Source organism: Neopsephotus bourkii, unplaced genomic scaffold, assembly GCF_033783945.1.
Source record: "Neopsephotus bourkii isolate Nb327-2 ecotype Australia unplaced genomic scaffold, CSIRO-AGI_Nbou_v1 NB_1707, whole genome shotgun sequence".
Taxonomy (NCBI): domain Eukaryota; kingdom Metazoa; phylum Chordata; class Aves; order Psittaciformes; family Psittacidae; genus Neopsephotus; species Neopsephotus bourkii.
In genome coordinates, this window is record NW_026902181.1 from 4,193,454 (window position 1) to 4,213,978 (window position 20,525).

Here is a 20,525-nt window from a genome sequence, read left to right on the forward strand (position 1 = left end):
TAGGCTAATAACTTAAGGAAGAGCAGGGAAAGCAGGGTGATTGGTGTTGGTGTCTTTCTGTGAGGTCAGCTGAACAGGGGGAGAACTGCACAGTGGCTCTGGTACTGGATTAACCCACTGAGTCTGTACAGAGGAACTAACTGTCCCCTGTACCAGCACTATGGGGTTGATTGGAAATAGTGTGCTTTTGTCCAGTGGGGATCAACTCTAGAAAACCTAATTTTTGCTCAAGTTATTGAAATACTTTATTGGTGCTGCTGGTTGAATTACCCCTTTATATACTGCATTAGACATAACCATTCCAGGTCTCTCCCTTCAACACCAGCTCCCTTTGTATGCCTCTCTTGTCTATTCCTTGGAGATAATCCCTAGCATATGGCAGGGGTCGGTCCTATTGCATTCCTCCTGTTTGGCCCTGCTTGGCTTGAGCAGAGAGAATCCTGAACGTCTTGGAGTTACTCTTCCACTTGCACCACAGTACATGGTGGGAAGGGAAGGGGTACAAGGGCAGGGATATTCGATTCACGCTTCCCCCACAGTACTGCCACCGGTCCCCTGCTCACATTTGCTGAGCAGAGGGACCCTGGGGATAGGGGTGTCACCCTTCAGCCGTGCCGGGAGGCAACCTTCCCGCCGGCACAGCCGCGGCAGCGCATCAAAAAGGATTCATTAAGGTTTTTCATGGCAGTACTCACTCCCCTCCTGCGCCTTGTGACCCCTGCAGCGCGGTCGGAGCACAGCTGTAGCCAGGAACCGGCGACGGGCGGCACACAGCAGCAGAAAGGAGGCCGCACAGGGACGGTCCCTCTCCTCCAGCTAAGGATCCTGTGGGCTCGGTTGCGGGTTTCTGCGGCTCTGCATTTCGCCCCTTCCCGTGGGCCGAGCACGCTCCTACCCCTTCACAAGCCTCTCCTACCAGTACACAACGGTTAAAATCCGTTGAACCTGAAGAGTTTCAAAGTGGTATTTCATCGAAGTCGCAGTTTCTCTCCAGCAGACAACTGAAGTGCTCCTGTGGTACTTACAAGAACAGCGTGCAATCTGTGTGTGGGTTTGGCCTGTGCTCACATCAGGAGTAGTAAGGACGTGCCCGCACAAATGTGCCCCCGTTTTGTTTTCACTATTTTACCGGTTAATCTAAGCTCGTCACAGGGAGCCACGCAGGGTTCTGAGGACCCACCAGGCTGCCCGCGGCAGGCTCTGGCAAAGGCTCTGAATCGATCTTTACAAACGGTTCGTGTCAGATTTTGAAATCCGTTTGCACAAGCACTTGTGCCGATGTAACTCGCTTACGCAAATAACCGTGGAAAACAAACACAGGAGGTTTGAACGTGGCCCAAACTGCCTCATCTTTAAAGGAAAAGGCGCTCTGGTGAGCGTGGAGAATTGTGCAATGTTTGAGGTGGGCCAGCGCCGGCTGACAGGCGTGTACGTGCGCCGTTTCCCGAACGCCCTGCACACGGCAGCAGCACGGATGGCTCTTCACGGGCCACCCTGTTTGAAATCCGGCAGTTTCGGTCAGAAACCGACCCTGAGTTTAACCCAAAACGAGGAAACGGGGTGGCCGGGAACGACCACCTCAGTTCACAGCAGCCCCATCCCGGTTAACACCGTCTCCCATCCCCCGCCGCACAGGCGGGGCCCCCTCCCGGAGCGTGAGCGCCTCCACAGCGGTACCCGTCTTCCGATTGGGGGAAGTCGGCGCGCGGCCCCGCCTACCCTAGCTCTCCCGGCTTTCTCATTGGGCGGTGCTGCGGGGCCGGTCGGACTTCAACCCCCCTTCCCCGTCTGGCCTGCCAGTGAGAAAATGGTTGCTGGGCAGGTTGAAAGGGCCGCTGGCCAATGGGAAGGCGGCCAGCTGGCGGGCGCGGCGCACGCAGCGCCCCCTGCCCCCCGCCGGCGCTGTGGGTGCCGCGGGCGGAGGGAAGGGCGGAGCGGACGTGGCCGGGGCCCGGCGGGGGTGGTGCTGCCTCCGCCTTCTCCCGGTCGGAGTGCCAGCCCCGCCGACGGGAGCTTGGCCGGTTGGCTAAGGAAGGCACGGCGGGCTGCGGAGGAACGGGGGGCTCCACCGCTCTCAGGTGGGGGTGCCGGGCAGGGTCGGGTCTGGCCGGGCCGGGCGGTGGTTCCGGGGGAGGCGCCGTGAGGGTCAGGAGGCGGGAGGGAAGCCCCGACCCTCCGCGGCCGTGGAGCCGGCGAGCCTGAATGCGGGGAGACGGCACGGTGTGCGGGGGAGGGCGGCAGCTGCCGCGGAGGGACCGCTGGGCCGGGCGCGCGGGAGGGGCGGGGGGCGTCGGGAACCCCCTGAGGGAGTAGGGGGCCCTCTCCGGGGTGGGGGCAGGGCGCGGGCGGGGGCCCGGCGGAGCGAGGGGACGTGGAGCGGAGACAGGTGGGGAGGGACGGCGGGAGGGGGAGTGTGGCACGGCGGGCCCGGAGGAGGAGGGAGGGCGGGGTGAGAAGTGTAGGGGGAGCGCGGCCGGGACTGGGGAGCAGGGTGTTGGGAGCGGGGACTGCCGTAGAAGTTGTTAGCGCCGTTATAATTAGCTTGGCCGGGGTCTTTGGTAAGCTGGGGAGGAGGAAAGGGGAGGAGTGTAACTTTTCGCAGCTAGGGAAACCCAAGGTTGTCTCTGGTTACTGCTGCCCGCTGCTGCGGGGGGGGTGGGGGGGGAGGCGCGGGCGGCCGCTGCAGGAAGTATCAACTAAGTCTCCTTCCACAAAGGCCAAATGGTGGCAGGCTCCCTTGGGCTTCATTAGTACGTGTGCACTCGCAGGAGTGGCTGCAGGAAGGGTGGCAGGAAGGAGGCTTTCCCTGAATCGCAGCTTTTTAATTTTGGCACTTGTGACCGCTGCCTCTGTGGTAGCTACGATTTGTGTATTCGCTGCAGTTAGGTTTTTAATAGCTGGTTTTGTTCGACTCGATAAAGGTATATGTTAGTCTGGTCTTCAAGTAGGTGCGTAAAACTGAAAGTGCATAAGCTTGGCCTCTTCTGTCCATGTCGTAAATTCATCTCACTAATAGATGCAGTTACTAATGTCTGCCCTAGATAGGCCTGGAATTTTTCAAACTGTGTTGGAACAGTTCATTTCCAGAAACAGAGGTAAGAGCCCTGAGCAGTAGTTTTCTGTTTTGTTTTTGATTCAGGTAATATTCTTCAGTCAGTGAACTGCAATGTGGAAAATAGTGTTAACATTGAAATAAATGGTGTAATATCAGATTTCTGAAGTGACCCATAAAGAGGTCATAGGAAACTGGGGGGAGATAGTCAAAGAAAAAGACAGAAAAAAGAATCTACTGAACATACAATTTATAGTGACTTGCAGCTACTATGTGTCTTGTGTAGTTTGGATTTGCTTGGGGTTTTTTAATCAGATTGTAAAAACTTGTAACTTTATGTCTGTAGCTCTTCCTGACGCTCGTCCTAATGTCAGGACGAGTGAAAGTATAGTGGAAAAATCATAACCTCAACAGTTAATTTTGCAAGAGTCCTTTAAAGTATGTAATAAAGGAATTAAATTTGGTAACTTCTTGAACTTCTAGCAAAAGGTTGGACTTCTAACACAACACAATTAGAATGCTTGTTAGCTTCTCCAGGATTCTTTAGTACTAAAGAGAATTAACATTCTAAAACATTTGATGTTTTACGTTCATTGCTTAGAAAATGCAGTGAATGTGAACCTCCCCCCTGACCTAACAAGTACACTTTAATAAACCTCAGTAGTGACCTTCTGAAATCCTGCTGTTTCAAAGCAGATAGGTTATGAATCTTCATTTGTGTATTCGGTTTTATTTTTTCATTCACAAATAGCATGGATCTCCTTATGATGGGAAAAAGGTTAGCTTCTAGAAGGAGGGGGGAGTACTGTTTTTGTTGCTGTGGGTTAGATTTGGCGTTCTTAGGCCATGGGCCTTTTACTGCTGTTTTACTGCATCTTTACAGTTCCAAGATTCTGTAAGCGGACAAACCCTTTGCTAGCATCAGGCTATGAGTTGCTATGTAAGATGAACTGTGTTCGTTTACTTGTCCATCAGTTCAAACGTAAGACCGCCTTTAACTGTGTATTAAGATCTGTAGAATAACTTAGGAGCTCCTAATCCTTGATTGCGAAGGACTGTATTTATCTGGATAAGTAATGATCCTTGCTCTTGTGGTAAATTGGTGAAGTAATTCATTTGTGGTAGTTGAGGGGCAGGGTTCTCTGTGTGTGTGTGTATTGTACATAAACCTTACATACAGTCCAGACAGTAGGCTCTTAGTTTATATAAGGGTTTTAATTCTTTGAATTAAAAAACTTTGCTTCTTTAGGTGGAGTTGAGACCTCAAGAGCATGGATCATGCAATTCCCTCCACATCTCATAGTCGAGTCCATAGTTCACTGTCACTTCAGCCTTTTCACATTTTCTAGCATTTCCAGTGCCTTGATCTAATCCATGCAGTTTCTACCCAAACTGCAGATGCTGCTTTATCAGGGTTTTGGTGAAGATTATGTGACACTGAATATTATATGCAACCATAGCATATCCTGCCAGCTATCTTCTTGTATTAGCTTTGTGTGTGCTGAAACTAGAAAAATCAGGGAATTTAAGAAAAATCAAACTCCTTTTGCAGCTTGTAAATGTTAGGGGTGATTCTAAGATGTAATTCTTTACAGTTCATGATATTGTCTCTACTGGTATGTGATTACTGAGACGACTCCAACAGTAAATGGGTGTTCAGTAACCTGAAGAAGTATCAATGCAAGTTCTTATCCTAAAGCCTAACACTTAGAGGATCAGCGTTCTATTCTGTAGTATTCATTTATGAAAGGTAATTTCCATGGTTTATGTGTTCATAGGTGAAACTGTTAGGTCCTCTTATTTCTGTGTATTCATGAACTTCAGTTTTTCTTACACAGTTTAACTGTTTTAATAGGATTTAGCACAAATTGCTTAAAAAGTTTGCTTAATAGTTCTGATAAAAAAAAATCACATGGTAATGAAATACTGTTTTGGTTTTTTTTTGTTCTTTTCCCCCTTAAGTCACATTATCCTGCCTCAGTAGGTGGCTTGGCCTCGTGAATAGTTCAAGACTATTGAATGACTACACTTTATGCAAAACCTGGAATCTTCCTGCCTGGACTCCTTTCTGTTTTCTAAGGGTAATTACTTGTATGTTCTTATGAAACAATACCTTATGTGCATAATGCAAGTTCTGATAATCAGCTATAGATGTTATTTTTGTAGGTTAGGATGGTAAACTGAAAAATAAAAATGGGGTATGTAATATAAAGTGAAGTGCTTTAGGCTTACTGAATAGGATAAGCCCTTTGATTTGTGTATTCTGAATTTACATTCCCCCTCTTTATTATAAAGTATTATTATGTCACAAAGAGTGTGACATTGCCATCAGATCATATCTGTTGGAAATTTGGTATCCAAGGCCCCAGTCTTACAGTGAGGTCCACTGCTCAGTTGCTGAAACTGAGTTTACAGTCCTGTCTTGCAAGGAGAAAGCACTTTGGATACTGAAGAAAAGTGGTGTGCTACTTTGTTAGATGAAATTATTTACCTAAATATCCCATACAGAGAGCTAGAGTAAATGCACAATCCTTAATTAGTGGTCTGATTTTTCTGTTACAGTATGGGCGTACTGATCTGATGTAGTTAATAAGTTAAAAGTTATATCATGAATGGATCTTTATTCAGATCACTGTAACCCTAAAATACATGTCACTGTTATGTAGGTGAATACATCTAGTATCTCTGTATTTGAAGTAAATAGATACTGTTAAGAAAAAGGGTTGAGAACTGTTCAGTTGAGTAGAACAAGCTTTGAAGAGGTGTTATCATCACGTTTGTAGTTCTAATGATAATTTCTCTCTCCAGTGAGATACTTCGGTTGAACTGTGGTGGTTTGGTTCTTGTTGTTTGGGTTCCTTCATGTTCTCATTTAATTACAGTTTATTTTTACTGTGGGAGTTCCTAGATTTAGCAACGCTTCGTCATGTGTTAGCTTTTGCTAACTATTGTTGAACCTTGATTTAAATTATTCTGGTCCCTTCTTCCACTAAAAAAAAAAAAAAAAAGAATCTTCTAAACAAACTCACATTAAAAATATATACCTTTTTATTTGTAAATGTTTTATTTGTTTTATTTGTAAATGTGGAACTAAATTTGTAAATGTGGAACTAAATACACAAGCATAGAGGGGGAGAGGAAGGAGAAGAGTGATAGTGATTTTGTTTGTTTTCTTTCAAGGATGAAATTTTTTTTCTATGTAAGTAGAGAAGAAACTAAGACTGGTGCTGCTTGAGTAGTGGTCTATATTAGCTGCTAATGATAGATACTAGTGCTGAGAATACGGTTCATTTACTGTTGTAAAGAGCCCACATCCACTTGTTTTAGTGTGTGGAAGTTCCACATCCTAAAAGAGGAGTTTCTTCTCCAGATTGAGATGTTGTGGTCTGAAATCTAGCTGCATTAGTGTGTAAAGCAAAACTCTTACTACCAGTGCTTTATGAAGTAAAATGGGAGTAAGGAATTTAGGAAGATGTCCTTTAAGTGCAGGAATTTTACAGATCCCAGTAGACATAACATAAACAGGTTGGGAAGGGGGGGGGTTCAAACTAGCTTTGAAATCAAGGTAAAACTTAAACTGCAAATGCTTTGTAAACATAATTTCAGCTCCTAAAATACCGGGGTGTATGATACTTATTCTCTGCTTCCACAAACAGTGAAGTGACAGTGGGAAGGTTATGAATTCCAGACTAATTCTGTGCTAGACTCAGTCTTCCTCTCATTCCACTTCTCTAATTAACAAATACTATTTAGTCTACATGTTGAGTACACATCCATAGGTGTGGGGATTTTTTCTGTGTGGTTTTGGGGTTTGCTTTCTGTGAGCATATGTGGGTTATTCTGTTATGAAGTCTGAACAGTGTCGTATCTTGATTCTGTCCCAGTTGCTTTATTAGTAACAGACTTATATGTATTATAGGTTAGGGTTTGGTGATCAAAAAATTAACATTAATTCTCCCTTCTTTGAGCAGCTGTTTTCTGGTCATTTGTGACTCCTGTAAAGAAGTTGTTACATAGGAGTTTAGGTATGGGAGTAAGCTGGTAGGACTGCACTCCTCCCTGTATGCACACTTCTAGTCACTCATGCCTTCAGCAGTTACTCATCTTGGCTAAACTGGGGCAGGGCTGAAGGGGGGTGGGGAGGCAGTGGACTTAAAACATTTTTGGTGTGTTTTAAAGTGCTTTCAGGCCCGAATTCCTTTTTTTTTTTTTTTTTCCTCATGTGGTGTTTTCTAAGGTGTTTAATCCTCCTTCCTTCACTTCCTCTTAATACTTGCTAACAGTCAAGATGTGATGTTATATGGGGATCCCCAGCACTTGCTGAGGACACCAGATCAGATGCACTGTTCTGTACAGTCTGGCAGCTTACTGTGTTATGTAACTCATATCTAAGTGATCAGTGCTAAGTCTGGATGGGAGGAAGGGATTTATACTGTGTCTGCTAACCATACCTTCAGCTGTACCCTTTTCTTGTGCAGCTGCTTACACATGGAAAATGTATACATTATACTAGCCTAGAGCCAGTCCACAACTTAATAAAAACCACTAAAGAAGTTGTGCTGCCTAAACCAAAATCTGTGTCAGGTAGGGGAAAGATTATCATTAAAAATAGTATATGACATACATCAGGTAATTTTGAGAAATAACGATAAGGACATTTGTCTTCCTTTGCACTTCCCACAGATAGATGCATGCTTGTGAAATGTATGTCCATGGAGAAGAGGAGAGCAGTAAATCAGGTTTTCAGCAGGCTTTGGTCAGTCACTAACACAAGTGTATAATCCGAAGAGACTCCTGTTTGGTTTTACTGTTACGTGGCTTCTACAGTTAGGAGCCAAAGGAAACTTTGAAAGGGAATTACCCAAATTACAATAGCAAGGACTCTTTAATACAGAAGTTGCATTACTGAAAACTAGACAGGCAGCTTTCACTCATGAAGTGCTTACTTACACCTGTTCAAATCCAGTATTTCTGTTGTACAGGGAAAGTGTTTTCACTTTGAGACAGTCTTAGCTGGAAAATGCAACAGTGTGACTGTATGGAAAGGATCAAGCAAGTCTGAATTTAATAACATCTTAAACAGAAAAGTCAGAATGGACTACTATCAGTAAAATTATTTTGACCTGTGTAGTGCAGGCCAAGTACCTTACTGATGATCTTGCTATTTAAACATATTCTGTAATGGTAAATGAATCACTCTTGTGTAGTTGACTAGCTTGTTATGTGCACGAAAAGTTCGCATTCAGACAATGCTGTGCTAGTTAAATTTTTTATACTCATTACTTTTGAAGTTTTTCTCTACTGGAAGTTAAAGCTCGGTGTGGTTCAGAGTTCTAAACATTGTTTAACTTGCTCTTAAAACCTTTTTTGGAAGGTGAGGAAGAGGAAATTAAGTAGTAGTTTGCCCAAATAGAAGTGAGGGGTTTCACGTGCTGCATTCTTTTTTTGTGACTGTTTCCAGATGTACTTCCTAGCCATGTGTCAGTAGCAGCTGCACTGGACTTTCAGGCCCTATGACAGATGGAGCTGTGTTTTTTCCCTCTGAAATGGTGGCACGAGTCCTGTATTGTCCATAACGCACTTCTTGATAGCATGGAACGTTTCTTCTGAGTAACTGCATGCTTTGACCAGGCCTGTTTGTTTGATATTGTGTGTGGATTTGCCAACCCAGACACATGCCTCTTCCCTCCAAGTTTTTTCAAGCCCTGGTATGGTGTAGGATTACAGTGCATGGTGCTTCTTCCGTCTTAGCAGGGAGGAGTTTCTGTGAAATGTCCTCCATAGAACTGGAAGGAACTGAGTAACATGGTGTCGCAGAATTTCTGAGCGCAGACTGCTTTGTAGTTCAGTAACATGAACTACATGAATTTGGTGCTCCTAAATGCTGAGTTCACTTTGCTTCCTTTTCTCTGTATCTGCAACGTAATTGTAATTAAAAAAGCATTCTGCCATAAATGGTTTGTGGCTCAGTTTGCATTACTATAATGAGAGAATACGAGAAAATGACAAAAAATTACGGATATGTGGTGTTCCTCATTGTTCTTGGGTTTTTAATGACAAAAGATTCTAAAATAGAGCATCTGAACTCAAAAAAAATTGGTTGTTGAACTTTAAGAAAGAGTTCAGGAGAAGGGTGGCTTACAGCTTATTATTGGACAGTTGTGTATAGACCTCACATTTGAAGTTGGCGTAAACTTTTGATTTTTATTGAGTTTATTTACTTACAAATTGCAGTTATCAGATTGGCATGTTCTGAAATCCTGTTACTTGATCCAGTTTTTTCATGATCTGAGTAGGTTCCTGGAATTAGGCTGGAGTAAGGAGATTGCAGTTTCTAGACGCTCTTTGTGTTTTATTATGCCCAGTTTATGCTTCCTTGAACTCGCTGTGCTGTTCTCTCAGCTGATTGGAAGGACTGACAACTGTGCAGCAGTCATTTTGTCTGGGCATGCTACCATGGATTTTTGTGTGGACTTGCGTTTGTTTTCCTTGGTACCAAAAATTGAAGTGGAGAAGCACTTCATAATAATGTGACCAACATCCTATGTTGCAGAGTAACACTATCAGAAGAGTGCATTTGACTGCTGTGTGAATTTTGGATTTGGGATGTGTGTTAATACATAATGCTACAAAATGACATGTTACTTAAAAAATACAGAACTGTTAAGGATATGACCCTGTCAGAGATTCTCATGTTAGAAAATAAAGCAAAAGGCCTAATAAAATGTAGATTAGCTGGCAACAAAGGGGCTTTGTATGTTTTGTAGGTCAGCAGCCGAGTGTTTGACAAGAACAGAAATTTAATGTCTCCTGTAGCAACCATGACACTAGTAATTTTTAAATGCACTGTACCAGTGGTACTCTGGCTTTCATTAGCCTGTTCCAAATTTTTATGTAACTTCTGAAGTCATCTTGCTTCTGGAGGGAGACTTAGGGATCCTTGCAATTAGGCAGAAATCATACTAAATAGGCAGAATTGTTACAACATAAGCTAGGACTGTGTGTATTTAAAACAAAATATATCTTTTGACATCTAGAGAGTGGGAAGTCTGTTAAGTAGAAATATCTGAAGTTGGAGCAAATAATGTTTCTTGTACTTCATTTTTGTAGTTCAAAGTGCTGTCAATGCTCAAGCTTTGTTACATGTTTCTAGAATGCTCTGGGACAAATTTTGTGAAGAAAATTTAAGGAATGGAAAGGAGGGTATCTGCATATGTGAGGATTAAATGTTTAGCTTGATTAGACTGCTGTATGAATTTAAAAGTTAAGCATTTCATTTTAAGTTGATTTTGTTCAATTATATATCCTTGCATATCATAGTTGCTTTGTAAGCTTGCTTTAAAGAGTTTAAATACTAGCACATTTTTGGGATGTTAGAAATTAACAGTATTTATATAATTAACATAGATAAGTCTGTTATTTCACGTGTCTAATGAAGTGTAAATATGTATTTTAAAATATATTAAAAGCAGTTAATTGTCAAAACCAGGCATTCTGAATGTATAACATGTCAGAATTGCTTTTTGCTGTACGATGTTAATTTTGTTCCCTTATGAGTCTGAATTTTGGTCTGCTTAAAGTAGTGGAGGAAAACCAAAAAAGCTAAAATAGAAAAAGCCAAATGTGCTGTATGTAGGAGCAGTGATGCTTAGTGACCAAATAGCCATTGTGATGTGTATGTTTCTGTTCATTACAGTAACGGCATGGGGTGGTGCCTTGGGTAGTGCACGTTTAAATGCTACTGAAAATGGAGAGTTGTTGATTTTATTGTGAGTTTTCTGTGATTTACAGACACTAATTGTCTTCATGAGATGAGTTGGTATATTTAGCAACAGTTTTACTGTAAAATCCTGCATAATTGTGATTTTCCATAGTTTGTGTCTGAAATTACCTGTTGCTGACAGTGTTGTCAATAGTTTGACTGAGATGCCTGACATGCACTGCCTGCCAAAATACTTCCTGTTATTATATTTGGTGTCTGAACTTTGTGTTCAGCTTTCTGATTTTGTTTGAGTGCTCGGTACTGTCTGGTTCTGTTTGCTCTGAACGGGGTGCTGGAATGGGGGAGTAGTGCGTGATAGGTGTAAGATCATCCAGGTAAATAGGCACATCCAGACACCTTATGATGTTTAAAAATGCAGCACTGGTAAAATTACAGTGAAAGCTTTTTTATTTTAATAGTGAACCTCTAGTAAACTGAACTATAGGCCAGACTGCTACTACCTGTTACACATAAATGCATTTTTATGACAAATTTAATTTTATCCAGCTATGTCTGCTTTCTTTCCCTCCCCTTTTCTCCCCCCCCCCCCCCCCCCCCTTAAAGTGGGTATGCTCAAGAAGTCTTAAGCTTCTCTAGCAAGTGTATATTTTTCCTTGTATACTCTATGGAGCAGTATGCACTTTCCTCCAGAGGAGCTGAGTTCTCCAACAGTCTTGTCTAGGCAGATGGATGTAGCCATGGAGCCCTGCTGTGCTTCCTGCAAACCTGGAGAAATCCCAAAAGCAAAAGAGGCTTTATCCTGCTGCCTCCTCCTTGTCCCCAAAAGTGTAGCAACAGGCTAGCAGCTGGCAGCTGCAGCAATCAGCTGAGCTATTGCTGGCAGTATCCAGTGCTCACATGAAAAGGAAGTTGGGAGGCCCTCTGCAGCATGCAGGGTCTGGATCATAGTGTGTGAAGGATCTGCCCTTAATCTGCCATTGGGTGTTTGAGTTACGACTGCTTCATTTTTTTTTCATGTATTTTAGGTGTGTGTGCATGTAGTTTTTTTTGTACCACAGTGTTCTAGACTTACCATATTTCAATGCAAAAGCACACAAAGCAGACTGAAAGCAGCTGCATTCTATTTCTTTTCTTTTAGCTATTTACCAGAATTGGTCACTTGTAAAATCCCATTTGATATTCTGCTGCTGGATATCCTTAGCATTAAGTCAGGAGCAGGTTGTGAACCAGCAGCCGTGAGCACTGATCATCATTCTGTGAGCTCTGTGGCCCAGACAAATTTCCTCCCCCATTTAGATAAACTACCAAGCTATGGAATGGATATAAGGATCCCATGGGAGGCCCTCTTGCTGGCCTGGCTGTGTAGTTCAAGTGTAGTAAAACAAGTTAACAGCAAGGGAGAGAGATTAGTTTTGTAGAGGTTTCTCAGAGACACACTGGGCAAGACCCTCAGAGAGATAAAAATGGGTGTTGAAACTAGCTGTAAAGTCTTACCTACTGGACCTAGGAATGAATGTTAAAATGAAAATGTTGAAATAGTCTGTACAGTTACTATAATCCTTAGTATAAGCATTTGTTTATTTCATGTGGACATTCAGATGTTTCTCATTAATGAATTTGTTTGCTGTATAATTTAAAGAAGAGGCTAAAAAGCTCACCTATTAGAGATTTTGAATAATTAATTTTCTCATAGTACAGTTAAAATTAAACCTGCAGCCTAAAACATGAAAGTAGATAGCTTTTTTTTACAAAACGGCTACTATATTTATTTTCATGTTTTCTTACAAAAAATAAATTGCTCCAAAACAATGGAGCTGGAAAGTGCATCTTCTCAATTAAATTCTTTCAGTATTCTGTGGCATTAGACTCTAAGTTAACCTGTACATTGTGCACCACAGACTTTTCAGAAGTATCTGTTGAGATCTTGCAGAAGCGATAGTCTTGCTCAAGTTTAATTCATAATTTATGTCTTTCAGGTTCATGTTGGGGAGAGGTCTAAAACGCAAGCTGAGTGACTATGAGGAGAACATGGCTGGCCTCTCGAGTGCCTTTGATTCCAGTCGAAATCTGCCATACCCGCTTAAGAGGCAGTTGGTGCTTAATATGTGCCTCACCAAGTTACAGACATACAAAATGCTGGTGGAACCAAACTTGCACCGCTCTGTCCTCATAGCCAACACAGTACGGCAAATTCAAGAGGAAATGAGACAGGAGAGTAATCAGCAGCCAGTTAATGTCTGCCCTGGCATTACTCCTAGCTCTCACAGCTACACAGGGATGGAATCATCTGGGATTTCTCTCCAGTTGCCTTCAGGTATTAGCCAGCAAGAGTCTAACTGTTGCGACTTGCGGTCTGTAGAAGACCCAATTGAAAATAGCCTGCTGATAGTTTCAGATGATGATATGTCATCTGCTATTTCATCTATTCTGAAAGATTTAGACTTTGTAGAAGATATAAGCCCACCTACTTGTCTGGTTCCTACTGGAGATGACCAGCCAAAGTTTCCAGAAAATACTGGTCTAAAACTAGAAGATGATAGACAGGATTTGAAGGGAGCTGAATGTGTGTTTGGTTCCTTTGAGATTTCAAATTCAACTAGTTACTTGAAGGATTTGGCGATAGATGACATTTTTGAAGATATTGACACTTCAATGTATGACTCAGACTTTTGTTGCCCTCCACTAATGCCGCCCAGACCACCATCTCTTGCTACAGAAGAACCGTTGAAAACTTTTCCATCTTGTAATTCTTCTTCACCAAGCAACATTCAGATATGTAGAGCAGATCTGAGTGAGTTGGACCACATCATGGAAATTCTCGTTGGATCCTGATACTTGTTTTACCCAAAGATACTTTTTAGCTGCCACTTTTCCTTTGGTTTCAGGATAAAAGCCACTGGAAAAGTTGTAAAGAATTCTTTAAAACACAAACTGAAATAATTTGTCCATAGTGGGATTTTCTAAGTAATTCCAAAACTTCAAAACCAAAAGAGTGGCAGATTTTTTTTTTTTTTTTTAAGAAATATTTATTTATCAGAACTGTGCAATCATCATTTTCCTTCCAGGGCGTATGTGGAACAATAGGCACATACCCTTATCACCCCTCATGCCTCTTTCAATAAACTTTTTTATGTGCAATTTTTAATTTGTCAGAAGAAATTTACATGCAAAACGAATTTCATATGAGATGATCTTTTACAAAGCCTCCACTTTATTTTTAATATCAGAGTCTATGCCAAGTTGGCATCCATCGAGTTGCGTAGCTGGATTGTGTGGATTGCAGATGCGTTACTAGAGATGGTATATTTTAAAAATGAGACACGCTGCTTTCTTCTGGTCAGAAAAGCAGATCAAGACACTTATCAACGAAGTCTCTTGCATTTTCTAAAGCATTCAGAACTATTTATTTTTGTAAATTTTATAGTCTTTCTACATTTTACTACGTTATTTCATCATAGTTCAAATATAATGGACTTCTAGTTGGATGTGTTTAGCACTACCTCTGAGCTGAAATGCTTTAACTCTTTCCAGTGCTTCATCTAAGACTGCAGATCTTTTTGTTTCTGTATTTTTCTGGGGGAAAGTACTTCTAACTCATTAAGCTGATCTTTTGGCAGTGACCTAGCTGATTTGTGAAATCAAGGGTATTCAATGTTTAAAAACTTTTAAGTATTTGCAAATGTAATTTATATGTAGATTGTGCAATTTAACATTTTTCTGTCAGTATTATGTGCTTAGATTTTGAATAATCTTGGCGTTCTTTAAATTAAAACTTACTATGTACAGGTAGCTTTTTAATCTATTTTGGAAAACACTGTCCTTCAACCTGCTTTCACTACAAAGTTCAAGATGATTTTTGTGTGCAATATTATTTAAAAAGATACACATTTGTAAACCTGGCATTGTGGAAAGAAACGCTTCAGACTTAAAACTTCTAGCACCTTTGGAGGATACTGAAGAGAGTCAACATTGCTGTATCCTTTAAGAAACGAAGTTGAGAAACACTTCTTACTACGCCAGTGCTTACTACTTTGAATACTCCTGAAATACTCATGGATGCATGGTGAGTCAGTGCTGATGACTAAGTACCATTGTGCCGCTGTGTCGGTACCATGGAGCTCAGGGTCTGACCGCTCAGGCATAGTGCCGGGGCTGGGGCCTGCATGGGCTTTTGAGCATCATAGTAGCAGCTGCTGCTGCTGCTGCTGCTGCAGCCTGGCCCGGGGAAGGAGGGTGCATTTGATGGCAGGCGTGTATATAAGTATATATAAGCGCACTCATTAACTGAAGATGAGATTTGCAGTGAGAACTATTTTTTCGTGAGGCAGTGTGGATACTGTGTTTCAGCTTGAACTGAGGTCTGTACTGATCCTTACTATTGTCTTCTGAATTACACACTTGCACATTAGTTTTTGGGTTTGTTTCTTAATTTTATTTTATTTTTTAATTCTAAACCCTTTACTTCGTTCTTGAAAGCTGCAGCACCTGTCTTGTAAAAAATTCTGCAGTTGTAAAAGCTTTGCTTTGGTTTGTTGTTTGGGGTTTGTTTTTCTGTTGTTCTGCTGAGACTTTTCATGAATGGGGCATGTGCAGAGATAAAAACTGTTGCCTGTGTGTTGCATCTCACAGAAGTTGAAATCCTAGCCCTGCTGAAGGGACCAGGGTGTCACAGAGTTATTTCTAGTCTTAATTGATGCTGTGGCACACCTACCCTGTGCAAAGATCTCTATTTTTTACTGTGACTATTTTGATTAACAGCTGCCATTACAGCTTGGTATCCCAAACCAATGGAGAAGCAGTTCGGGTCACATCCTCGCAGCCATCTGGGTTGTTTAGCAACCGAAGGGTATAAATGTATTTATATGCATATAATGTATTGATTCTAATATAAAACTTCTGATCTAAAGTATTTTGAATTGCTGGATAAAGGGATTTGTTTGAAGAGTGTATAAATAGTTCTTGAAGAGGTACAGCTTCAGAATGTACACAGATTATGCATTGTGTATAGACTACTCTGGCTTTTCCTCAGCCTCTACTTTTATATTAAAGATATGACTGAATAAATCCTTGAAATATTAAGGGCCTTCTGCACTGTGATGAAACAGTTGTGGTTAAAAATGTCTTTAAATTTAGTGATGAGTGATAAAAAGACAGCATCCAATTTCTTTTTACATTTGAAAATAGGGAATGTTACTATGCAGTAAAGATATTTTGGTATGAAAATTGTATCATGTAGCAAATAGTGAACACTTGCTAAAAATCCACAGACTCACCTTGCAGCCCCTACAGAAGCGTGAGAGGAGACAGCTCATTCTTCAGCATTCACATGCTGAAGGTTTTTGTATACTTTGGAAAAAGAATAAATTGTTGGTAAATGTTTTATCAACGATGCAGAATGCATTTGTTGTTGAAGTGCTTGTTACAGAGCTCTGTTTCTAATTGGTTGCTTGCATCACAGTGCCAAGACCATAAATTGGTGTGTAATGCAGTTCAGCTATGTACAGAATTATGTGCAAAGGGAAGTTTAATTTTTAAATATGCACAAATTAATTTTAAAATCCTTTCATGTAAAATGAAGTTAGAGGCTAGTTGTGGTGGACCTATTTATTGTATGTTTGGAAATAAAAGCCACAGTTTTGCAGTTTCACCATTTATATTCTGAAGCCTTCCGTATTTTAAAACCAAACCAGAAAAACATGGTACCTTTCCACACTTCATTTAGTCTTTCACTCATGAAGATGTAATGTGTTCCGTAGGTTGTTACTCTTGTACACACTTGTACACACTCCCACACCCCCCTTCATTTCTCACCAGAAAGAGTAAATACCTTGCACAGCTTCTCTGTTATGGAAATTGGGCATGCCAGCCACCATGTCTTCCACCTAAGACAAAAGATAGATTCCTTTATGAAAGTACTTTATATTAATAGTGCTTCAGCTTGAGCTCGGTGCCTCTGAAGAGGAACACTGAACGAAGAAATCCCTGGGCAATTGCACCCTTAAGTCAAAGTTCCCCACCCTTCATGTACTACTTCAGGCAAATAGTAATATTACAGCCTGCGGCCTTCTTGCTTTTTATTAGTTTGATTTGTTTGCTGTCTCATTACTAAGCAGCTGCCAAGTTGTCATCTTCTTACACATTGTCATCATCCTCCTGGGTTGGTTTTGGCCAATTCTGTATTTTACCATTTGGCATGTCGTAAAAGGGTTGCTGCAGTTCACATACCATAATCTATAGGCTTTGCCTACTTTACCTGTTAATATTTAAGCTGCTTCTGTGTCTACTCTAGCTGTTACTAATGTTAGTGCTGTTAGCTCTAAGTTTCTACTAACTTTTTCTACAACATTGCATTCCTTTTGTCCTGTCCCTGTAGAACAAGGGGTGGGTGGTGGGGTTGGGGATTCCTGCTATGAGCATGTGACATTTGCTAGCACTTACCTGTTGCTGCAACCTCCAGTTGCTGTCTTGTCTGCCCTGCATAGTCTTCCCAGCCCATGCCATTCATGGTGTTGCTTCAGGAGTTGCTGTGCTTGAAACCAAATAGTGAATGCAAGTATGTTTGCTGCACGTAACAGTGATGCTTCAGACCCATGTTATTGTCTGGAACAAAAATACTGCTGCTTGGTTCTAGTGGAAGGTTGTTTGTTGCTGCTACACCATCAGATTACACCAGCACCTTCAGGTTTAAAGGTTTCCACCCTGTTGCAGACCTCTAAAATGAGGTCCTGACTCTTGTGCAATGAACTTAATTTTGTTGACAAGGCTCCATTGGCTGCTGCTTACTGACTGGGAATTCTTACCTTTGTCCTGAAGCCTGGTGACTGCAGCATGAAACGCCTAGGTCTAGAAGTAACTTCACACACACCAGGTTTTGCCTGTGAGGTGGTTACCATCATGATGACAGCCCTGTCACTGCATTACTGGAGTGGGACACTGAGATACAGACCAGCGCTTGTACTGGTGGATCTTGAAGTTGAGCAAGAGAAAATGCTGTCTTGCAAAGGTATGCTGCAGTTTAGTCTTCTAAGAAAGCTTTTTTAAGTATCACTTTCAGGTTATGTTAAGACACTTTAAAGATGGTGTACAACTTCATAGATTTTTATCAGTTTTAGCTACACTGAAAGATCTGAACTCAAAACCCTGCTGAGCAGCACAGCCCGGTGCAGTGCTGGTTTAAAACGTGGCTGGCTAGGGAGATGCAGGTGCTGCCTGAAGTGCTGCATCAGCTGTTCAGTATACTGGAAGGGACACTTAAAAAGGTTCACTTTCCAGCTCAAGCAAGAGTAAAATACACAAAAGAAAATAACCTACTCACTAGTTCTGTGAGGAAGATGAGTTATACTTAGTTGCAAAAGTGATTTTATTAATAAACAACATTAGAAGTGAATAATTAAGCTATTAAGATGCATAACTGTCTATAAATAATGAGTTATTAAAGCAGATGTTAGGGGAGGATGGAAGATTTTTTGTGTTTAAGTATTTGCCAGGCATTCACAGGTATCTTGCCTTGCTGGAAGAAGAAAAAAATGCTGCACATGCATTCCATGTGTTTTTCCCTGGTTAGGACCCATTCATGCCAGCAGAGCACTAGGCTGGGTTAGTTGAGCTTTGGCTGTCTTGTGGGTTGAAAGTTCTGGAGGTTCTTGCCCCTATTTCTGCAAAAGGTGCTCTGTGTGGCTGAAGTGAGTCTGTTGCATCTGCTGCTGGAGTGCATTGTGTGTGAGCCCTTCAGAGTGGAGGTTAAACTCGATCCACAGAGAAGTTTGAGGTTTAAGAATTAACTTTAATTCAACTCATTTTTAGCCAAACTCCTGTTGCCATCCTAACTGGAGTAGGAGTGCTACAGAGAGTCCTCCCATTTTTTAATGGGATGACTATTACAACAGATCTTCACTATTAAAAAGATCAGAGTGCTTTTAAAACCTGTAAGAGCTCAGAACTTTGAAAAGAATATTTAAGCTTTAACAAGGTGTTTGTTTTTCACTGAGTCTTCTGCTTATCTCAAACCAATGGTGGGCTTATGGTCCACTTAGAAATCATCCTAGGCTCTGGAATGCCCTCTCCTTGTTTCTTTTGTTAATAAAATTCTATATATTACTTGGACTTTCTACTAGTAAGTCTACAAACACTGGCAATATGCTGTTTCTTAAACTTCTTTGTTATATGTTTGGACATAATATGCATTGAGGTATTTTCAGTCTTTCACAGAGTAGTCCTTCTTTTGCATTACAGTATTATTTCTACAAAGGAAACGTGAGTAATTACACTGCTGATTTGAACTTGATAAAACTTTATTCTGTGGGTATATTTTGCCCCTAATCTCGGTGGAAGAAAAAGGCATTTCTGTTTAGCTGTGCTGTCTGAAACTCTCACCTTGCTTTCGTTTTCACCTTTTTGCAATCCCAAGCAAATGTCAGAAGTCTGTGGTATTTGCTTTCGGCAAACACGGAGTACAGTAACAAGTTTAGTTCATCAAAACTCAGCGTTCTGCAGTGAAGAGCTCACAACTAAGATGAGAAATAATGAAATTTGTACCTTAAAAGTACAAAGTTTGATTTCCTCCCTGCACTGCTTTCACGGGATAAGCACCTGCTTCTCTGCAGCCATGTGGCAGGAGCGCGGGCGTGCTGCAGTTGCTGGTGTGCTTGGCTGGGTGCCGGGGAGGGCAGGAACAAGGAAGTGACTAAAGGAAATTAATAGCCAGCATTTGTGCAACAAGCTCCGCAGGGGTTTCCGGCACCCCTTGTTTCCCAGGATAACCACGGAAGGCTAGGCTACTTCATGCTATGCAGCATGCCTGAAAACGGGCAGCTACGATTTGTTTTGTCCCCCAGAGCATGCTCTCTTGTCCGTTAAACTGCGGTTCTTCCTTTGTGAGTACCCCCAAATACACAGATTGTGCCCAAATTCAGGTGAGGGCTGCCAGGGTACTGCAGCCATTAAAACGAATTGAATTCCTTTGTAATTTAGTTCTCCTAGTCAGTTTCTTTGAAGAGCTGAACTACTTTACCTCAGACTGAGGTCTCTCCTAGCACAGCCAGTGCTCACAGACAGGAAGGGCTCAGGTGGCCCAAAGCATCGGTCCAAAACAGAAGGACCTGAACTGTGGACCCTGTCACCTCTGTAACCCCAGTTGTTTTTTTCCTACTGAATCATAAAGGGCTGAAACCCTTGTTTCCCCCCAATCTGCACCTTGGTCAGGGCTGAAAAGCCTGCTGCTACAATGGAAAGCTGATGTATTTGCAAAATTTGATGTATTGTTGCAAAACACTCTTCAATAGCTTCATCTGCTGTTTGCAAAAGCAAACTTGAACACCCAGAAGAAAGGAGGACCTCCGTGCCCCAATGCATCAGCTGGTGCCATATGTGCCACAAACAATTCCCTTGGGCCCTTCCATAGGCCCCTGCTTGTCTGAAAGCAGAAATGTGGGATTTTCTTCTTATAATTGATTTCAGTAATGTTTGTTACCAACCTCAACTACCCCTTCATCAGTTGGCCATTTACTATTTTGTAAGTTCATGACTACAGCCTATTTAATGCATGTTTAACTGCTCTGAAAAACCTTAGTGGGGCCTACAAGTAAGTTGAAGAGCAGCTTTTTACAAGGGCATGTAATGACAGGACATGGGAAATGGCTTTAAACTGAAAGAGGGGAGATCAGATATTAAGAAGTTCTTTACTGTGAGACACTGGCACAGGTTGTCCAGAGAAGCTACGGCTGCCCCATCCCTGGGAGCGTTCAGATTGGC

General features: G+C 42.0%; 1 protein-coding gene across 6 annotated transcripts; it reads left to right on the plus strand.

Moving 5' to 3' along the window:
- Nucleotides 1–1,930: 1,930 nt before the first annotated feature.
- On the plus strand, nt 1,931–16,420 carry LOC133224696 (SERTA domain-containing protein 2-like). Of its 6 annotated transcripts, XM_061376465.1 has the most exons (5): nt 1,937–2,078; nt 3,936–4,034; nt 4,648–4,802; nt 5,015–5,133; nt 12,752–16,420. In XM_061376465.1, exon 5 carries the CDS (start codon nt 12,756–12,758, stop codon nt 13,605–13,607), a length of 852 nt encoding a protein of 283 aa, XP_061232449.1. In that variant the 5' UTR covers nt 1,937–2,078; nt 3,936–4,034; nt 4,648–4,802; nt 5,015–5,133; nt 12,752–12,755; the 3' UTR covers nt 13,608–16,420. The 6 variants fall into 6 exon arrangements, with proteins under 6 accessions (XP_061232448.1, XP_061232446.1, XP_061232449.1 ...); XM_061376464.1 differs by lacking the exon at nt 3,936–4,034 and having other exon boundaries at nt 1,931–2,078; XM_061376467.1 differs by lacking the exons at nt 1,937–2,078; nt 3,936–4,034 and adding an exon at nt 2,547–3,095.
- The last annotated feature ends 4,105 nt before the right edge of the window (nt 16,421–20,525 follow it).

What these genes read in the sequence shown, in the direction of transcription:
- LOC133224696 (XM_061376464.1), top strand. Translation starts at nt 12,756, where the DNA reads ATGTTGGGGAGAGGTCTAAAACGCAAGCTGAGTGACTATGAGGAGAAC.